Source organism: Acomys russatus, chromosome 29, assembly GCF_903995435.1.
Source record: "Acomys russatus chromosome 29, mAcoRus1.1, whole genome shotgun sequence".
Taxonomy (NCBI): Eukaryota; Metazoa; Chordata; class Mammalia; order Rodentia; family Muridae; genus Acomys; species Acomys russatus.
Genome location: NC_067165.1, coordinates 29,333,767 through 29,353,653, shown reverse-complemented (window position 1 = coordinate 29,353,653; position 19,887 = coordinate 29,333,767). Strand labels below are relative to the sequence as shown.

At 46.1% G+C, this 19,887-nt stretch overlaps 1 protein-coding gene across 1 annotated transcript in view; it reads left to right on the top strand.

The window, feature by feature from the left end:
- Positions 1-19,887, top strand: part of Clic4 (chloride intracellular channel 4) — a 51,454-nt gene that overhangs the window by 7,689 nt on the left and 23,878 nt on the right. The window contains exon 2 of the mRNA XM_051171062.1: positions 19,550-19,659. Within this exon, the coding sequence (XP_051027019.1) occupies positions 19,550-19,659 (110 nt within the window). The remainder of the gene's footprint in view (positions 1-19,549; positions 19,660-19,887) is intronic.

The following is a 19,887-nucleotide window of genomic DNA, read 5'->3' as shown; positions in this document are numbered from 1 at the left end:
TTAATCCCAGCACTGGGGAGGCAGAGGTGGGCAGATCACTATGAGTTCGAGGTCAGCCTGGTCCACAAAGCTAGTCCAGGACAGCCAGGGCTACACAGAGAAACCCTGTCTAAAAAGCCAAAAAACCAAACAACAACAACAACAACAACAAAACCCCAAACAACAACAAAAAAAAACACCCCCCCCCAAAGAACCCTGCTTTAAGCAAGAATCCCAACAGTCTTTCTTTTCTTGTGGCTTTGGGGGTGGGGGGAGGGGTGGGGTGTGTGTGAGATGAAGTTATTTCCAGTTTTATGAGTGAAATAATTCTTAGGAAGAACATTAAATTCTCATTGTAGTAGACTTGTAAAACTGTCAGTCACCTGGTATAATACAAACACTGAATTTTTCCAGCACGAAGCACTGCTATTCAGTTGTATGTGTGGGAGAAGAGTAAATAAAAGAAACTCTGAACAAACACGGGAGATGAAAACTGCCCAGTTAGATGGAGGCCAGGTAGGGGCCTGTGAGGATTTGACAGCACTCTGTATAGTTTTCTTGCCGAACAACCCAACCAGGCATTTTATTTTTGAAGGCAGAGACCAGGTGGTAGATTACTCAGCCCTTAAAAACTAAAAGGGAATCAATCAAAGTAGGTGTTTGTGCCGCTTAGCAATACTGGGAGAGTGGCTGCTGTGAAATCTGACTATGTACACTAACTGGGCAGCGGGAGGTGGGGGGCGTGGGGAGTAGGGGGGCGGAAGAGAAGATAGTTAGGCTTCAGAAAAGAAATTTTGGGCTTGAGCATAACGAATATGCAAGACTGTATCAAAGCTTTTGCAAAAATGGAAGCTTACGAAGGGTGTACCACTTGTAGTGCCTGACGGAGGACAGCATGTTTTAGTGAGCACGGAAGTCTGGGATCTTGCCCTCGCGATGGTTAGTGCTTTGCAAGCAATTCCTAAGTGTATAGTAAAGGTCTCCAGCCATCATAACACAGGAGGTGCTCCCTGTGCTTCGCACTCAGGAGGACTCTTAACTGCAAACACACCCAAGTCCTTTTCAAAAACGTTTGCAAATGACTCCTTGAGAATTTGTATGTAACGTTTTAGTCTTCCTGTAAAACTAAAGTGAAAGATGAAGCCCAATCTGATTAATACAGCATGAATTGAGTTGGTGTAAGGAAAACTTACTTAGATTTGTAAAAGAAACTTAAATGGTATCTATATCTATCTTCCTATAAACAATTGTCCTGTCTGGTCCTTGGTAGAAGAAAGCAATAGCGTTTGTTTGTTGGTTTTTCGGTTGTTTATTTTTGAGACAGGGATTTTCTGTGCAGCCCTGGCTGCCCCTGGAACTCTCTCTGTAGACCAGGCTGGCCTCCAACTCACTGAGATCCAGTTGCCTCTGCCTCCCCTGGGATTAAAGGAATGCAGGACCACGCTTGCCTCAGAAGCTTCTGTTTGTGAAACCTACCAGCAGCTACAGCCCCCTGCTCTACCGACTTAGCTATCAAAGAGCTCAGCTAACATCTGGAATTGTGTTCCCGTCAGTGTTGATTGAATGGCTTTAAGGTAGGAGCTCCCTTTGTGCTCTTTAGGAGAAATCTGTTCTAAAAAGATGAAGCTGCTTTTCAGAATTAACGTCTCCCTTCTGCATGTGTGGACCAGGGAGCTGGTGGGATAGAGGCTCTCCTAGGACGGGCACAGGCCTTTTCTTCTCTCTTCAGGGAGCTTGAAAGGGTAGTGGGTAGTTGGATGGCAGGTAGATGAGCCACGACGGCTGTCGGTAGTCAGCTGCTTAGCACCATCTCTTTACTGTAGTATGCACCAGCATTTTGTTTATTCAGTCTTCAGCAGTCCAGTTGAAACTGGGACTACGTAGTAGTTCATGCCTCTAATCCTGCACTCCTGAAGCTGCGGCAGGAGGGTTATCCCAAGTTCCAGGTTAACCTGGGCTATACAGTGTGAGTCTCATATATGTCTACACACACACACACACACACACACACACACACACACACACACACACACACACTCCCAAATGCTGGGATTAAAGGCGTGGGCCACTGTGCCCGGCAAACTGACAACTTTTAAATGCTACCTAGACTTCTTTCTGAAGAGATGGCAAAGCTCAGCAATATTAGACTCCGAAGTCAGTCTCAACACTGTTCCTTTCCCGTCTCCATGAAACACAATTAGAAGGGCACGCCATTTCTCAGGCTTCACGCACACTTCTTCCTTTGATATCTTCCTGCTGCCTTCTCCCCCAGTCTACCCTGAGTGCCTTTCTTCTCTCCCTCCTCTCTCTAATCTGAGCTACCATCGTCCTCCTCAAGTGCAACGGCCTCCAGCGGTTTTCTGTGTCTCCTTCCTCACCCCTAGCCCATTTTCCATGGGTGACCAGGCTACTCATCTTAAAATAGAATTCTAACCTTGGCGCTTCACCTAAACTCTTTGGAGAAATGCCATTTTGTACTAGGATTAAACTTCTTACAAAGGCCTCCGTGGAGGCTGGGGACGTAGCTAGACTGCGTGCCTAGCATCCAGGAAGCCCTGGGTTCCCAGCATTGCCGAAAAACAACAACAACAACAAAAGGAGGCACGGTGGCACACACCCGTAATCGTAGTTGGAAGCGAGAGGATCGGAAGGTTGAGGTTATTCTCAGCTGTGTAGCAAGTTTGAAGCCAGCCTGGCCTACAGGAGACTCAGAAGGAGGGAGGGAGGGAGGGGCTGGAGAGGAGACCGGAAGGGAAGGACCGGGAAGCAAGCACACACAGGCCATGGCCAATGTCCCCTTTCCCTGCTGTCCTTCTCTTCCTTTGTACAGCACTTAATCACAAGTAGACACATGTCAGCTTTTCCACTCCAACTAAATCCGCATGCTGTAACAAAGATGTTGGCCATCCATACATATAGCGCTACAGCACTGCCTGAAAAGTTACTAAAGGAAAGAAAAAAGACGAAACCAAACCAAACTAAGAACAAGATGCCCAAACAGCTGTTCATCTGCAAGCTGAAATTCGGGGTACAAGAAAGGCTGTAGAAGTCTAAGGTATTTCAAGGGATTGGAATATGAAAGCGCAAAGTATGGGGCATGTTTAAACCCAGTCTCCGTAGAGCAGTAAGTACACTGCAGCCACAGTGGGAGGTAAGCACCGATCCAGCCAAGACGCCTTTCTCCTCTTCCTTTTCTGTCAAGCACAGAAACCGTTTTGTGCTCTCTGCTGAATGAAGAACTAACTTCAAAGCCATAGCTTAGCACTCACATGTACGCCTGTCATAATACAGGCCCAGTGGACGGGCACTCACACCTCCTGTTTCCTGGGCCTTTGCCTTAGCTACTTGGAAGGCTTATTTCTTCCTGCATGCTATGCTGCCTGGAGCAGCCTCCTATCACAGTCTCTCATTTGTAAATTCTACGTGTCTGTTTAAAAGTCTTTATTAAATCTCCAGGATCACATTTCTGCTACCTCTGTGGAGAGCTGTTTTGCTTTGGTTTTTTTCACCCCATGTCTTTGTCATAATAAAGAGAGCTCAATGTAGGTAGGGCCCACTGTAGTTCATCTTTGTGTCCACTGCTGTATTTAGTAGATGCCTTGCACCCCCAATAGGCCTTCCATAAATCTTATGAAGAGTAAATGCACTTAAGTATATACAGTTAGTTGATAGGGCCCTACCTCCACTGATGCTGACTAGAGTTGGCTACAAATACCCTTTGAAATACGCAGTCCAGCCAGGCGTGGTGGCACACGCCTTTAATCCCAGCACTTGGGAGGCAGAGGCAGGCGGATCACTGTGAGTTCGAGGCCAGCCTGGTCTACAAAGTGAGTCCAGGACAGCCAAGGCTACACAGAGAGACCCTGTCTCAAAAAACGAAAAAGAAAAAAGAAAAGAAAAGAAAAGAAAGAAATACGCAGTCCATTGGAAAAGGAACATCTGTTTACCAGTTGTATCTGATGGATGGTTGACAGGAAATAAAGCATAGGCTGGCTGATATTGCTGGCTGTGTCATTAAAACACTGATGATTTAGTGGTGAGATTTTTGCCTCATCAGCTGTCAAGTGTATTTCTCGGAAGTCTTCCACCCACTCTCTGTGTGACAGTCCTTAGCTTGAAAGAGATCTCAATGTACACAGAGACCTCATTTGACTCAGCTTGTAGACGGTGTGGTGCTGCTTACAGCTCTGTTGATTTTTAGTTATCTTCAAAGTCCATAGCAATGAATGAAGACTTTTGGAGGCTGGAGAGATGGCTCGGCAATTAGGGAACTTGCTGTTCTTGCCAAGGACCCAGTTTGGTGCCTATAGCTGCCTGTAACTCTTAATTCCAGAGAATCTGATGTCCTACTGGCCTGGGGGCACTAAGCGTGCATGTAACATACACACACAAGCAAATCGCTCGTACACTTAAAATAAAGATAAGTAAACTGCATGAGTGTGCTGGTTCTGACTTTAAATCCCAGTACTTGGGGCTGTTTTGGGGACAGCCAGAGCTACTACATACTGAGGCCTGTCTCCCTACCAAACCTCTGGAAAACAAAAACAAAAACAAACAAACAGACAAAACAAAATAAAACAAGACAAACAAAACCAAAACCAAAACCTTTTATTGTAAAGAAATTTTTTCCCTCTCGTCTCAGGTGCCTGATTAGGTGTGGCCTCCCTTCACCAGCTAGGGAATGATCTTTGGGACAGGGTCTATAGTCAGAGCTAGCCTTGAACTCATGTAGCCCAGGATGGCCTCAAATGCACGGCACACTGCCCCTGCTTTCTGGTTGCTAGGATTGCAGATTACAGGAGTGTGCCACCACTCCTGGCTCTAGGTAAATTGTGTGTAGGTCTTTGTTAAAATTAAAAAAAAATTTCCCCCTATTTGAAATAGGGTCTTATTTTGTAGTCCAGTTAGGCTTTGAAGATAGACCTGCATGGTCAAGTACGGGATCTTTTCTCTAACGCTGGAACTGTGAGCAGTGCTTTCCAAAATAAAATGTTCAGGCTTGAATCTGCTTTCAAGATTTAACTTGATTTTCCCTCCTGTGCTGCTTATATCCTGTTGTTTCATAGAATTTGTGTCATTTTTTTCTTCCTTTCTTTTGGCAGCTATCGCCTTAAATATATTGTTCTTAGGAGGCTATGGTGCTGGGCATCTGCAATTGCCAAACCTGTCACTTTGTCTTGTTTAAAATAATGCCTCAAACAAATTTAGGCCTCTCCGATAAAGCACATTGTATTCTGTGTCCTTTTTTCATCGCCTCTTTTTCCCCCCTTGCAAACACAGAGAGGTACAAATTAGTGCCAGTTGAAGCAATTTTTACTAAACTAGCCTTTCCGTTGTTCTTGTTGGATGCGAGGAGCTGCTCCAGACCCAGGGGAGACAAAGCAGATGCACTCACTCGCTCTCCTGTGGCCAGAGGAGCAGAAGTGTAGGAAGGAGCTCTCTCCTGGGGAGCCATTGCAGCTCCCTGGCTGAGTGCTACCCCAGCAGGTGCTTATGCTCATGGGCTTGTTTTTAAGCTGCGTTTCCCAAATGCAGGGTAGACTCCCAAACGGACATTTGCGCAGTGCTGTGTGTAAATGCGAGTGCTGAGTATAAATGCGGAGCGCTGTGTGTAAATGCCTTGTGGATTAACTCATTGGGTTGTTTATTCACTAAAATGCTTGCTGAAGAACTGTGCTGGGGCTCCTCCCTTCATTTCCCAACCACCCCACCTCCTCCTTGCACACACTTTATTCCAGAGGCAGCCAGTGGGAAAAGAAACAATTAAAACAAAAAAATAATCACATGACTGGGAAAATGTAAGTGCTTGTTAAATTCACAAGAATGCTCATACAAGAAGCCAGATAAATAGGTTGAAAGACTGAAGCGAATCACTGGGTTGGGGCTGGGGATGCAGTTCAGTGGCAGTGTTTGCCTAGCAACCATGAGGCCCTGGGTTCGATCTCCAGTGCTGTAGAACAAACAAATCCATATAAAACAAATGAAAAAAGCAATCTGGGAAAGTCAGTGCCTTAGTTCACACTTGTTTTGTTTTAGTGTATCTCAGAGTGGGTCTTAGGATACACTCAAATAAAATACTTACCCTCTCTCCCGCCTTCCCTCTCCCCTCTCCCTTCTTCTCTCCTCCCTCCCCCTCCTTCCCTCTCTCCCTCTCTCCCTCTTTCCCCTTTCTTACTTTTTTTGTCCTCTTGCAGAGGACCAGTATTTAATTCCCAGCACCTACATGGTGGCTCACATCCATCTGTTGACTCCATTTCCGGAGGCTCTGATGCCTTCTTCAGGCTTTCAGGCATTTTCCTGAGTCTTCACAATCCCACTGCAGAGCTGACACCTTTTAAATGCTGCGTAAATATCTAACCCATGCTAGACTTGAAGCCGCAGCCTTCCTGCCGCAGCCTTCCCCACCACAGCCTCTAATTGCTAAGACATATTATTTGAGATCCGAGACCCCCAAGTTAGAGTCCAAGGGTGATTGTGGCTCAGAGTCCCCCTGTGCTCTCTGCGGGCACTGGAGTCCTTGTCCATTCCAACGGCGCAGGGAATTAGAATGAATGCTTCAAGTATACAGTTAAGTGTAGGTTCGCTGTTTGTCAGAGTTCTAGAGAGGAGTGGTTCCTGGAGAGATGCTCAGTGGGTAAAATGCGGGCCATTGCAAGCATGAAGACCTGAGTTTGGATCTCCAGGGCCACTGTCATGCCAGACCCAGTAGCGTGTGCCTGTAATCCCAGTGCTCCTGGGAGCTAGATGAATCTCCAGAAGCCTGCAGACCAGCTCGCCTCAGGGATAGCTGTAAGTAGCGAGAGACCATGGGACCCACACCTAGGACTGTCCTCTGATGCGTGCGTGCGTGCGTGCGTGTTGTGGCATGTGTACCCACTCACACATACTTTATTTTAAAAAATTGTATGCTGGAGCTATGCAGCTGTGTCTAAATCCTAGCTCCACCCTTCACTTGGTGTCTCCACTGAGGTAATAATAGCACCTGACCCTGGGGCTTTGGTGAGATTAAAAGTATTAATAAGGAAACCACTTAGTTGTGACACACCTTGGCCCCGCTTACTTGCTTTCCTGTTGCCTTTGGGATGCTGAGTTAGACTGCGTTGGCCTGTGTTTAGCGTTGTGTGTAATCTGTGGTTTCAGCCTCTGTGACATTACTAAGATTTGCTTGTCTGGCTTCTCAAATAGGCGGAGGACTTTCCATTCTAAACCAGAAGGGAAGGGCTAGTGTGAAAAAAGTCCCAGGACCAGACTTGGGACTCCTTTCTGAGTCAGCAGCTCACAGTCCTGCTGGTACTCACTAGGTGACCGAAGGGCAGGCAGGGATGTGCTCCATCTTAGTCATCTGCCTCAGCTCTCAGGCTAAAGCAGTATTCTATTCCTCCTCTTTTAAAGTGAATTTTCAAAGAGGCCAAGAGTCAGTTTGTGGTATTGGGTACAGTGGTCTGTAGAGGTACTTTAATTAATGATTTTTGTTTTCCCATGTTACCAAATTTCATTTTTTTTTTTTTATTCTTATGGTATGCTAGTATTAACTTGGTTTTGGCATTAAAAAATGCTTTTGTTTTTTCCGATACAGGGTTTCTCTGTGTAGCCTTGGCTGTCCTGGACTTGCTTTGTAGACCAGGCTGAAAAAAATGCTTTAAAAGGGGAAGTGTAGACATGTCTAAGTATCCTAACATCTTCTCCATTCCAAGAGACTTTGAGTTCATTTAATTTGTAACAGAAGAAATAGCAGTAATGTACATTTACATGCATTTTCATTCCTTTTCTTTCTGAGAGAATCAACGTATTGCAACCGAGGCCATCATTGGAATTGAAATCCTCCTGCCTCTGCTTTCCGAGCGCTGGGTTACAAGCTTGTGCAGGCCTTATGGGTAGATTTTCCATCTCTAGCTGACCTGGAATTCACTCTGTAGACTTTGGAGCCTAGAACTCAGACGTCCTGCTTCCGGCTCCTGAGTGCTGGCATTGAAGGCGTGGGCTGTCATGACTGGGTCGTAGTTTTAAGGGATAAGGGTGGAATTGCACTCTCCTAGTCTGTTTACTTCTAGATGCTAAGTGTCAAGTTTCCTGCTTGTGCCACAGTGGGATGGTAATAAAGCTCTAAACCTTGAGTATGGCTGTAATTAGTAGGTGTCCCAAGGATCATAAAGTGACTTTATCTTTTATCTAGTATAATGTTATAAACTTTTTAAAAGCACTTAATTTACGCCCACGCAGGACACAGTAGACTGATAAAAGGAAAGGGTATTAAAGCCAGGGTAATACATAGGCAGCGCTGTCTGCTGCTCATGGGCCCAGCACAGTCCGCCAGCCTTTTATATGTGCTGGCCAAGTTAGTCGTCACATAAGCTCTGAACTAGGCATGTCAACTCTGTCATACGTGAGATTCAGGCAGGAGCAGAGCTGGGATCCGCACCACGGTCTTGGAGAGTTCCTGTCTGATCTTCTCTTCCCTTTCCTTCTCCCCCACCTCTTTCTTTTTAGGCGCTGACTCTTGAACCCAGGGCCTCACCCAATGGCACACAGTGCTCTACTGTACAGTGACAACCTTGACACACTTCCTGACAAGATTTGGTAGGAAGTCACAGGCTTCCATTGCTTCACCTCGGTGTGTTGTGGAGGCCTGGTAAATTAGGCTCTTGTAAACTACTTTAGAAGCCTCATAGAGGAGCCCCGCTTAAACAGCACGTATTTTGATTTCAGAATTGTTTTCCAGTTGCGCAACGTCAGAGTGGGCAAGGCTTTAATAAACCACATCCTAATCTGCTAATGTTTTTCTCAATCTGTCTCTCTTTGCTTTCTTTCCCTTTTTAAAACACCCCCTTCAGAGGAGCCCACCCTTTGCATTGTTGATAGAAGAAAAGCAAGGAAGTTTCTTTTTGTGGAGAGAGGAAATTGCTCCGGCCAGGACTTCATCCATATTAGGTATAAACTAAATATAGCTGTGTGGTCCAGGGGTGAAGTCACACCAGCGCAGCTTCCTAAGCAGGGCTAATGAGATCAGCCAGTGCTCTTCCAGTCTGCCTGCCTCACTGGCTTTGTTCACTGGAGAGGCTAGGCTACTCCGTGGGTTAGTCCTGTGTCCCCTATGTGGCTATCAAGCCATTTACAGGGACTCTTAAAACTTCTAAGTATAGGACTTTTAGTCACTGTCTTGCCACCACTTTCTCAAGCTGGCTTTATAAATGTTAAGCCTCTGCCAAAGCTATTTTTACTTTGGGGTTGGACTTGTGTAAGAAGATTGTTCTATGTAATTTGTTGGTGCTGCTGTTCAGTGTTTTCACTGGTTAAATCCCAATGTGGCTAAGCAGCTATACGATCTGTTCTGACTGGCTGCTTATACCAGAAGAACAGAAAGATGGCATAAAAGCTCCTGGTTTTGGCCAGAGCACATACTGTTCTCAGATAAGAGCTCTCAAAGCTTTTTTTTTACTACAATAACTGTGCTCAGCGCCTGTGGTCCTTCCTAGAGCCCTTTGCAAGCTGCCAAGACACCCAACCACATGAGAATGTGCGTGCTTCTACTTATGGCCTCTCTTTAAAAAAAAAAAAAAAGTTTGAGACAGGATCTTATTCTAGCCCAGGCTGGCCTCAAACTTATGGTAGGCTTCCTGCCTGCCTCAGTCTGTCAAATGCTAGGATTTATGCTACCATGGCCATCGAAGGCTTAGCGTTAAAAAGCTTTTGACTAGCCAGGTGTGGTGGTGCGCGCCTTTAATCCCAGCACTCAGGGAGGCAGAGGCCAGTGGATCTCTGAGCGAGGCCACCCTGGGAGGTGAGACAGGAGACTCAGGAGCTCAAGATCAGGCTCAGCTAATCTGGTAAACTCAGAGTCAGCAACACGACAAGAGGCTCTGTCTGGAAAAGCGGGAAAAGGACACAATCGTAAACCCTGCACTCAGGTGCCACCATGCCCACCTGACAGTGTTCCATGATAACTTTCAGCCCAGGTTTTAAATTTCTATAGAATTGACAGGCCCTGCTTCTCCTGTCTTGGGCTTCAGACAGTGAGCACAGATAAACAGAGCCATCGTTGGTTGTCACTGTGGCCCTGCTCTGCTCAGGTGGAGTGCCTGACACTTGATTTCTAGAAAAGATTCTGGCCAAGACAGTTCAGGTTTGAGCTTAGTACAGATTTGGACCCCTTTTTTCCTTCCTGGTCAGCATGTGCTTCAAGTCGGGAACCTGAGTATGGGCGTGCTCAGCTGGAGCTCGTCCCCTCCGAAGCTTTGGATTAGCCACCTTGCATTTAGTATTTTAAATTTTAAGCTCTATTATGCTTGAGCATTTTAATATTTGTGCAGCATTTATAAGCATTTGGTGTGTTTTCTTACATGAAAAAGAAAAGAAGCCAGGCATGGTGGCGCATGCCTTTAATCCTAGCACTCGGGGAGGCAGAGGCATGCATGTCGGGTCGCTGAGTTTGAGGCCAATTTGGTCTACAAAAAAAGCAAGTCCAGGACAGCCAGGATGGTTGCACAGAGAAACCCTGTCTCCAAAAAACAAACAAACAAACAAACAAACAAAAAACACAACCCCCCCCCCCAAAAAAAAAAAAGAAAGAAAGAAAAGAAAAAGAAGAAAAAAGCCTCATTCCCACCTTCCTCTTCCTGGTGTTGCTGAGGTTGGGGTGCTTTTGGTGGGGAGTGGACCCCTCCCTCTGCCGTGTCCTGGAGGGCTGGACACCGCCCTGCAGCGCGCTGTAGCTCTTCCCCCTCCCACCTTGAGGCTTTCCTCCACCCAGGTGCTCAGCTCAAAGGTTCCTAAGCCCCTTGAGCTCTGTGACTTCCTCCATTCCAGCATTAGCATGACAAACACTGGGCTGTATCTTCCGGTCCCGTTTGACCACATTTTGTGTCTCCACAGCCTCTAACAGTCCCGCCCATCCTGGCTCCCATCTGTCTGTCAGCTCCGTACCTGCAGCCCGAGTCTCACTGCCTTAAATGGAAGCCGGGCTTTGGCCTCAGTGCTGTCCATTCCTTTCAGTCCTTTCCTCGGTGGTGACCTATTGTCCTGTGCTCCTTTTGACCCTGGTCTTCTTCCTCCTCGGATGAGCCGTCCAACTCTGAACTAGGCTCTCTGCTCTGCAGTGTATGCTCACTGCTTGCTCACTTTCCACATGTTGGCTATATTTTTGAAGACTTTATTTACTCATTAAATATCTATAATAACATGAAGTGCGTGTTCTTCCCCATTTTATGGAGAAGAAAACTGAGAGCCAGAGAGGTTTAAACAAGTCTCTAGTATCACACAGGTGGTGAAATAGGAGCATTGGTATGCTTAAAGCCAAGGCATTCCTTGTTAGATACCAGCACGCAGAAGCAGGCAGATCTGTGAGTTCGAGGCTATAGCCTGGTCTTCAGAGAGTGGGTTCCAGGACAGCCAGGGCCACACAGAGAAACCCTGTCTCTAAAAACCACAAAAAGAAAGCTCTTGATAAACATTTGTTAAACCAATGAGTTGCTTCTTTGAGCATAAAAACTTGTCCTTTAATGCTGTTTCAGATGTCTTTTGTGGCCTGGCCTTGTGCTCACTGAGCCTTAACCCAGCAACTCTGTTGTCCTTGGTCCAGGAGATGTCTGTGAGCATCCCTTTGAGTACTTGGCTACCTACCCTTAGGCACTTAGTAGCACCGTTTCCTCCACAAATGCGTAAGGTTCGGGAGACCAGGTCTGTTCATGTCCATTCGTTTGCCCAGTCCCAGCTGCAGTCTTGGAGGCGAGGCTGTGTGCAATGCTGAGAAAACAGCTGGCTTCCAGGCACAGGGCGATCTGTAAGATGTTCTGTTCTCAGACCTTGGGGAGCAAATGCTACCCAGCTCAGAGCAGTCTAGATGGCAGCCTGTTGGGAAGAGCTAGCAGTAGATGGAGCAGCGCCCTGGACTGCTGCTTCTTCTGAATTCAAAGAGCGGGTCCTGTTCTCACTCCTGGTCACAAGTTCTTCCATTCTTCTTCGTGCTAGCGCTGCTCACTGAGCCACCCCAGCCCTTCCGACCAGTGTAAATGGCAACATTGTTTTAGCTACTTGGGACTGTGCAGGACAAACTCCACATTCAGCGTGCCTTCAACAGCTACGGAAACACAGTGCCAAAAGCACACTAAGGGTTTGGCTCTGTGTGTGGCACGTCAGGTACCAGCTGCTTCCTCCTGACTCTTGGCTCTGACTTCTGGTGTTGATTTCAACCTCAGGATACTTGTTATAACAGTCACATCGAAGGGAGCTCCCCTTCTACAACCATTGTGTGTGTGTATTTTTGTGTATATGTGTCTATATGAAAGATTCTGGGAACTGGACCCAAGGCCTTTTGCATGCCAGAAAAATGTTTGACCACTGAGCCTCTGTCCCAGTGAGAGAGGGAAGGGGGAAGGGAAGAGAGAGAGAGAGAGAGAGAGAGAGAGAGAGAGAGAGAGAGAGAGAGAGAGAGGAGAGAGAGAGAGAGAGAGAGAGAAAATGAATATATGAGTGAGACTTAGTATGAATGAATGAATCTTTAGTTACCCTGGCTGGCTTCGAACTCCTTGTGTAGCTGAATGTGACCTTGAATTTCTCATCGTCTTGATCCCACCTTCCAAGTTCTGGAGTTAGCAGGTGCGTGACACCATGCCCAGGGAGTGCTATGCTGAGCGGGGGCCAGCCGAAGCACACTCCCCTCCTTAACTTTACCTTCCTGATAAAAACGTCAGGAAATAGTAATCCATTTTTCTGTGGTCATGGCCTAAACCACATTCTTTGCAACTCACAGGCTTCGTTAACCAATCAGTAGAAAGCTTCTAAGCAGCACAGCTAATACAGCAGATGAGGTCCTGTGGGAAGTGAGAAAACCGGTCAGATAGATGCAGCCAAGCACAGGCCACAGGCATACAAGACAGAGTGACGGTACACAGCAGTGACATAGGTCATCACAAGGTGGAGAGCCTTGATCAGGGCCCCAGAGCCACCAACCCATGCTGCACGTTCTACAAGGGCCGGGATAACAGAGGTCACCCTGGATGGAGGAGAACATGGTCATGGGCCACACTGGCCAGGATGGATGGGATGAGGTGCGGTGCTGCAGGTGGGAGCCAGCTAAGGGAGGAGGGGAGAGCTCTGCCAGACCTCAGCTTACAAACACCCGTGTGTGCGCTGGGACCTTTTCTTTTAAAAATAGAATTATTAGCCACATTTGGTAGCTGGAGAGAATTTAGACAATGTCTGAGACTCCTGGAAGGTGACACTTCTTTCCCAGCGCTGCAGGCCAAACCATGGGCAGCTGTGAAGAGGACAGTTGCCCATTTTGGTTACCACATTTGATTCCAGGTGACTTTGGTAGTGACTGGGGCTAAGGTTATTTCGGGCAGAGGAGCACGGCGGCTGCTGTGGTTTTGGTTGCCCTCTTCTCAATTCCTAGTGGTTTAGACTAAAATCAGACACTGTCAACTGTTCATATGAACTGCCAGTTCAGAGGACTAGCCAATGGTGAACTCATTAGACCAAAACTCAGAAAGACTAATAATGGCACCCTTTCCCCCTCCTCCCCAAAAGGGATAGAAGGCATGCCCCACCACACCCAGCTGTTCTTGAGTTTCAGGGACTGGTTGGCTTTGAGACTACAAACTGGTTTGGATTAGTTAAAATTGAGTATGCTCTAGTTTAAGATGAGATAGGGTAGGTTTTTTTTTTTTTTTTTTTTTTTTTTGTTTTTTTTTTTTTCTTCTGTGTGGTATTTTGTTTTGGTTTTTGTTTTTCAAGACAGGGTTTCTCTGTGTAGTCTTGACTGTCCTGGACTCCCTTTGTAGACCAGGCTGGCCTCTTAACTCACAGAGATCCACCTGCCTCTGCCTCCCCAGTGCTGGGATTAGAGCCGTGCGCCACCATGCCTGTTTTTTGAGAAAAGAGTTCAATATGTAGCTTTGTTTGTCTGTTTGTTTGTTTTCGAGACAGGGTTTCTCTGTGTAGCCCTGGCTGTCCTGGACTCTCTTTGTGGACCAGACTGGCCTCGAACTCACAGCGATCCGCCTGCCTCTGCCTCCCGAGTGCTGGGATTAAAGGCGTGCGCCACCATGCCCGGCTTCAATATGTAGGTAGCTTTGGCTGGCCTGGAATTTGCTGTGTAGACCACGTTTGAATTCACAGAGAACCTCCTTGCTGCCTTTGCCTCCCTGAGTACTGGGATGAAAGGCTTGCACCATCACTGTTGGCCAAGAAGCATTCTTTTAATAATGGGGCTGAGGGGAACACACAGTTATTTATCAACTGGCTATTGGTTACCGGCTTTCAAAGAGCAGAGTCCAAAGGAGACTTTAGCCCTGGAGCGAGCTTTTTCCACATTTTGTCCCCCCACCCCCATCCCCACCCCTAACCATGTCAGTGTTTATGAAAATAAGATCTACCCACCAAATGCCTCAGTCTTTGATTTCAGGTGCAGCCAGCGCCCCCCAGCCCCCCTCCTTGGAGTCAGAATCTCATAATTTGCATTTAAATCTACTGCATTGAGGACTGTATTTCTAGGTATTTGAGACTTCTGCTTCTATGTACTTCTCAAACAGATCTTATCTTCAGAGCTTTTCCACATTCATTCTGGAACCCTACTTCATTTTCATGTATATTGTGGAGAAAGGTTTTGATTTACTGTGGTGTGTGTATGAAAAGTTCATGGCCATTTGTATGTTAATTACATTTGTTGCACACGAATTATACATACTGAAAAGAAAGAAAGGGCATACAGTGAACAGCTGCCTCCCCTGCCCCTTGCTTTGGAGCCTTCTGTTGGTCTACCTCTTTTTCTGTGTTAACTGTTGATCCTGTAACCATGAGATCTCTCTCTACAGCCCTTTTTTGTAGCCTAGGCAAACACCCTGGCAAGGCTAGGTCACTTGACTAGAGGGAGCTGTGGGACTTCCCGAGAGTCTATGTCCAGGTGAGCGCTCCTAGCTGCCAGCCTCTGCTGAGTGGGCGGATCCAAGTATTAACTGGATTTATTGGAAGAGCTTGCTTTCCAAGAGCATAGTTCATCCTCAAGGGGAAGTGCTGCGTCTGCCCTGCCTGGTTGCGTATGATTTCAGAAGGGTCAGTCAGCTCCTCTCTCCGTGGCATAGGCTTCAGGAACAAGCAGACGGGAGCCACCTGACGTCCGCAGCCTTTGTAGTTGCTCCTTTGAGACGGGGTCTCTCGACCGTGTAGCTCTGGTTGTCCTGGAACAAGTCTGCAATCCCGTCCTTGGCTTTTTTATTTACAAAGACAGAGCTTGGGAGCATAGTGGTTCATCCATGCCTTATCATGGCTTTATTTATCAAATTATAGTACTGTGATGTGGTACAGGCTGGGCAAGGCCTGAGGTTTTTTTTTTGTTTTTTTTTGTTTTTTTTGTTTTTTCTGAGACAGAGTTTCTCTGTGTAGCCTTGGCTGTCCTGGACTCACTATGTAGACCAGGCTGGCCTCGAACTCCCAGTGATCCGCCTGCCTCTGCCTCCCAAATGCTAGGATTAAAGGCCTGAGATTTTTAATATCCTAAGCAAAGACTGTTTTCCGCTTCATTCCATTTGCTGTGCTCAGTTTTATCATGTGGAGTATCATATGTATGTTTGTTTGTTTACTTATTCTCTGTGGTTATGGAGTGTGTGTGGGTCACATATCAGATGTCCTGCATATCAGATAGTCACATTATGATTCACAACAGTAGCAAAATTGCAGTTTATAAAGTAGCAACAAAAATAATTTTATGGTTGGGGGTCACCACGACATGAGGAGCTGTGTTAAAGGGTCAAAGCACTGGAAGTTTTGAGAACCACTGCTCTCTAGGTTCAAGAAATGGTGGCCTTGGGCTGGAGAGATGGCTCAGCAGTTAAGAGCGCTGGCTATTCTTCCAGAGGACCTGGCTTCAATTCCAAGCAACCATGTAGCAGCTCACAACTATCTCTAATTCTAGATCCAATGCCTCTGACACCCTCACACCAATGCACATAAAAGAAAACAAACAAACAAACAACAAAAAAAGAAATGTTGGCCTCAACGTCACTGTGTAGTCTGCTAGTGTGAAACGCTCATTCCTATTGCGTTCTGATACTACAGGCACGTGTCTTAATTTAGATCAACGACATCTACACTAAAGGTAAATGGAGTATTAAAAAAATGAAGTTGTGGGCTGGAGAGGTAGCTCAGTGGTTAAGAGCACTGACTGCACTTCTAGAGGTCCTGAGTTCAATTCCCAGCAACCACGTGGTAGCTCCCAACCATCTTTTGGTAACACATTGCTCTGTAGGTGCTAGAGAAAATCTGTGTAGGAAAGAAATCAGTGGCAAACAGGCCATTCTTGCCTTTAGGTCCCAGCTTTTTACTCTCTTACCCTGGTCAGTTTCTCCCCTCACCCCTAGTTCCAAGAAACAGATAAAGTTACTAAAGCTCCCTTTTAGTTATTTTAAAATCCGACTAGTCTAAAGAGTGATTAAGCTAGGTTTTCTAAGTGAGCAGTTTCTTAACCTTGGCTTAGTAAAACATTAAAACATTCATGGCATTTGCCACTGACCCCTAATCTGCAATGTGGGAGCTAATCCAGCGGCTTCTCATTAAATGCTGGTATTGTGAAATTGCAGAATTACAACAGACTTGGAGGAGGAGAAGGAGGAGGGGGGGGTGCTGGTGAGTGAGAGCAACATCAGGCAGCATGGTGGACAGAAAATACCCTTTTTAGAACAAGACCCACCCCCACTCCTACCCCCTTATTACTTTCCCTTAGTGACCTTGAATTGGCGATCCTGTTGTTTCAGTCTCCTGAGTGTTACGTACACAGGCATATGCTGTCAAAAACCGGAAGAAATTCCTCTGTGGGTTTTTATTTTATTTTATTTTGACACAGGATCTTATTATATGTAGTCTTGGAACTCACTTGAGTTCACAGACATCCACCTGCCTCTCCCTCCCAAGTGCTGGTATTAAAGGTGTGTGCCACTATGCCTGGCATTATGTGTCCAGTTTTAAGCCTGCCTTGTCTCTTTTGTTCAGATTGGATGATCTTTACTCTTCTGGTTTACAGGTTCTTTCCTCTTTGCCTGCCATTGACTTTGGAGGCTGTGTCGATTAGCTCCCTGTTACTGTAACAAAACCCTCAAGGAACTGCTGAAGAGCTTTGTCTGGGTTATGCTGTGGAGGGGTACAGCTTTGGGCGTGGAAGCTGGATGGCAGCGGCTGGTGGGATACAGCAGAACAAATTGCTTATTAGGGCAAGAAGCCAAAGAGAGGAGGAAAATATTGAGGGCTCATAATCTTGTCAATAGTTTGTCTGCAGTGACAAACGGTACCTCCCCCAACCCCAAATGTTCATCACCAATTAGTGTAGTTTGTTTTAGAAAGTGACACAGGCCTTGGAGAGAGAGAAAATAAAGAGAAAGTATGTTTTTTGTAGATTTAATTTTTCTAAAACATGTTATGGTTTTAAAAGCTTTCCCATCCCAAAGGAAATTCAAGAATTCCAGTATATTGCATAGCTTAAATTGCCTTCTGCTCATAGACACTCATATGGCTGTGTTTGCTGTGTGTGCAATCAAGCAGATGGACTTCCATATTTCTTCTTCCTCTTTTCTTTCTTTCTTTTTTTAAGTGTTTTTTTTTTTTTTTCCTGAGACAGGGTTTCTCTGTGTAGCCTTGGCTGTTCTGGAGTCTGTGTGGATCAGGCTGGCCTCAATCTTACAGAGATCCACCTGCCTTCTGAGTGCTGGGATTACAGGCATGGCCACCACAGTGGCTCAGTCCTCGAGGCTGTCACTGTGAGTGGCACCACAGTGAAGGACTAGCTGAAGTGATCAGGGTGAAGATCAGCTGAAGTGTGTCTCTCTGAGCCAGGCGAGCTCAGGCTGGCCTCCGGCTTGCTCTAAATTCCTGATCTTTCTGCCTCTGCCTCTCGAGAGCTGGGATTGCAGGTGTGTGCTTAACACCCTGGCTTCCCTTTTAATCTTGGGGACATACCTGATAAAATTAGAATTTTGTCTGGCTTGAATTGCAGAAAATTCTACCCCGTTTATCCTTGCACTCAGGGAAGCTCAGAGAAGTTACTTGCTTCACTCAAGTAGGAGTAAAAAAAGCTTTTAAAAGTGTCTGATTAGTGGCACACACCTTTAATCTCAGCACTCAGGAGGCAGAAGCAGGCGGATTTCTATGAGTCTGAGGTCAGCCTGGTCTACAAAGAGAGTCCCAGACAGCCAGGGCTATACAGAGAAACTCTTGTCTCAAAAAATTGAAATCAACCAACCAACCAACCAACCAACCAACCAAACAAACAAAAGTGTCTGGTTATTTTCTTGCTCCATGAAGTAACATGGGTGTAGGATATTTATAATGTATTTCTTTGTTTGGATTTTTGAGACAGGGTTTCTCTGTGTAGCCCTGGCTGTCCTGGAACTAGCTCTGTAGACGGGAGCGAGATCTCCAACTCAAGAGATTTGCCTGCCCTTCTCTGCCTCCTGAGTGCTGGGATTAAAGGCGTGTGCCATCACTGCCAGGCCACACCACTTCTCATGATTATGATGATTGGCAGTTATTTAACTCTTTGGTAACAGACATCTCTAAATTTCCTAGTTTTATGTTGCCTAATAAAGAACACTGTTGCCAGGCAGTAGTGGCACGCACATTTAATCCCAGCACTTGGGCAACCGAGGCAGTCTGACCAAACTCAGACAGAGAACTGAGTTTGAGGACAGCCTGGTCTATAGAGTGAGTTCCAGGACAGCCAGGGCTACACAGAGAAACCCTGTATCTGAATGAATGAATGAAAGAAAGAAAGAAAGAAAGAAACCCTTTATCTAAATAAATGAATGAATGAATAAAATAAAATGAAAAAGAACACTGACAGACCTGTAGCACACTTCGCCTTTGCCTGTGTCAGGGGTATATGTGTCTTTGGGTATGGTGCACTTTTCAACATAGCAGCCTGTATTAGTTATTTCTACCATTGTGATAAAACACTGTGACCAAGACAGTTTGCAGAAGGAAGGGTTTGTTTTGGGATTAAGGGTTCCAGAAGAATAAGAGTCTGCCACCATCACAGTAGGAAAGTGTGACAGCAGGCTCCAGCCTTGGCTGCTGGAGCAGAGTTCCAGCACAAATGAACCTTCAAACCCCCACCCCCCCCAAGTGACATACTCCCTCCACCAAGGCCACACCTCCTAATCATACCCAAACAGAGCCACAAACTGGGGTCAAAGTATTCAAGTACTTAAAAACAACAACAACAACAACAACAAAACATGGTGGGCATCTCCATCAATCAAACCATCACAGAGCTCTTAGCCAAATGTGACTTTTAAAGATAAGTAAAACGAGGTCTTCTTTACATTGGCGCTATCCTCGTTGTAAGTATTCATTAGCCAGATGTTGCTGCTGGCTGCCAGGTTGGAAAGTGGCACTAAAGCCTCCTTTACAGAGGCATCTGGGACAATGCTTTATTGGACTGACCATTTCTAAAACGATAGTAGTTAAGGCGGCCTGCGTTTCCATCCTCCTTGTCACTCCTTGTCTTTCTGGATGGATTTCCTAGGAAGCTCTGCTGCTTGAGTGTCACCGTCCTCACCTTGTTTGTAATGTCTCGCTCTGTTTCCAGGCTGGCAGTGATGGCGAGAGCATAGGAAACTGCCCCTTCTCACAGAGGCTCTTCATGATACTCTGGCTCAAAGGAGTTGTGTTCAGTGTCACAACCGTTGACCTGAAAAGGTAAGAAGACTTGGCTTGCTGTGGAATAGCTTGCAAGTGAGTAGTTTATCTTCAGCATGGGTCTTCTCTCTGCCCTGAGCTTTGATCGCACAATAAGGAAACAAACAAGTGATTCATGTTTTCTGTTTAAGAGTTAATGTGTATAAACATTAGGGTCTATTTACAATGTCGCTTCCAAATCATAGTTTTTCCATTGGTGTATTTGCTACACCCTTGGCTAAACGCGGT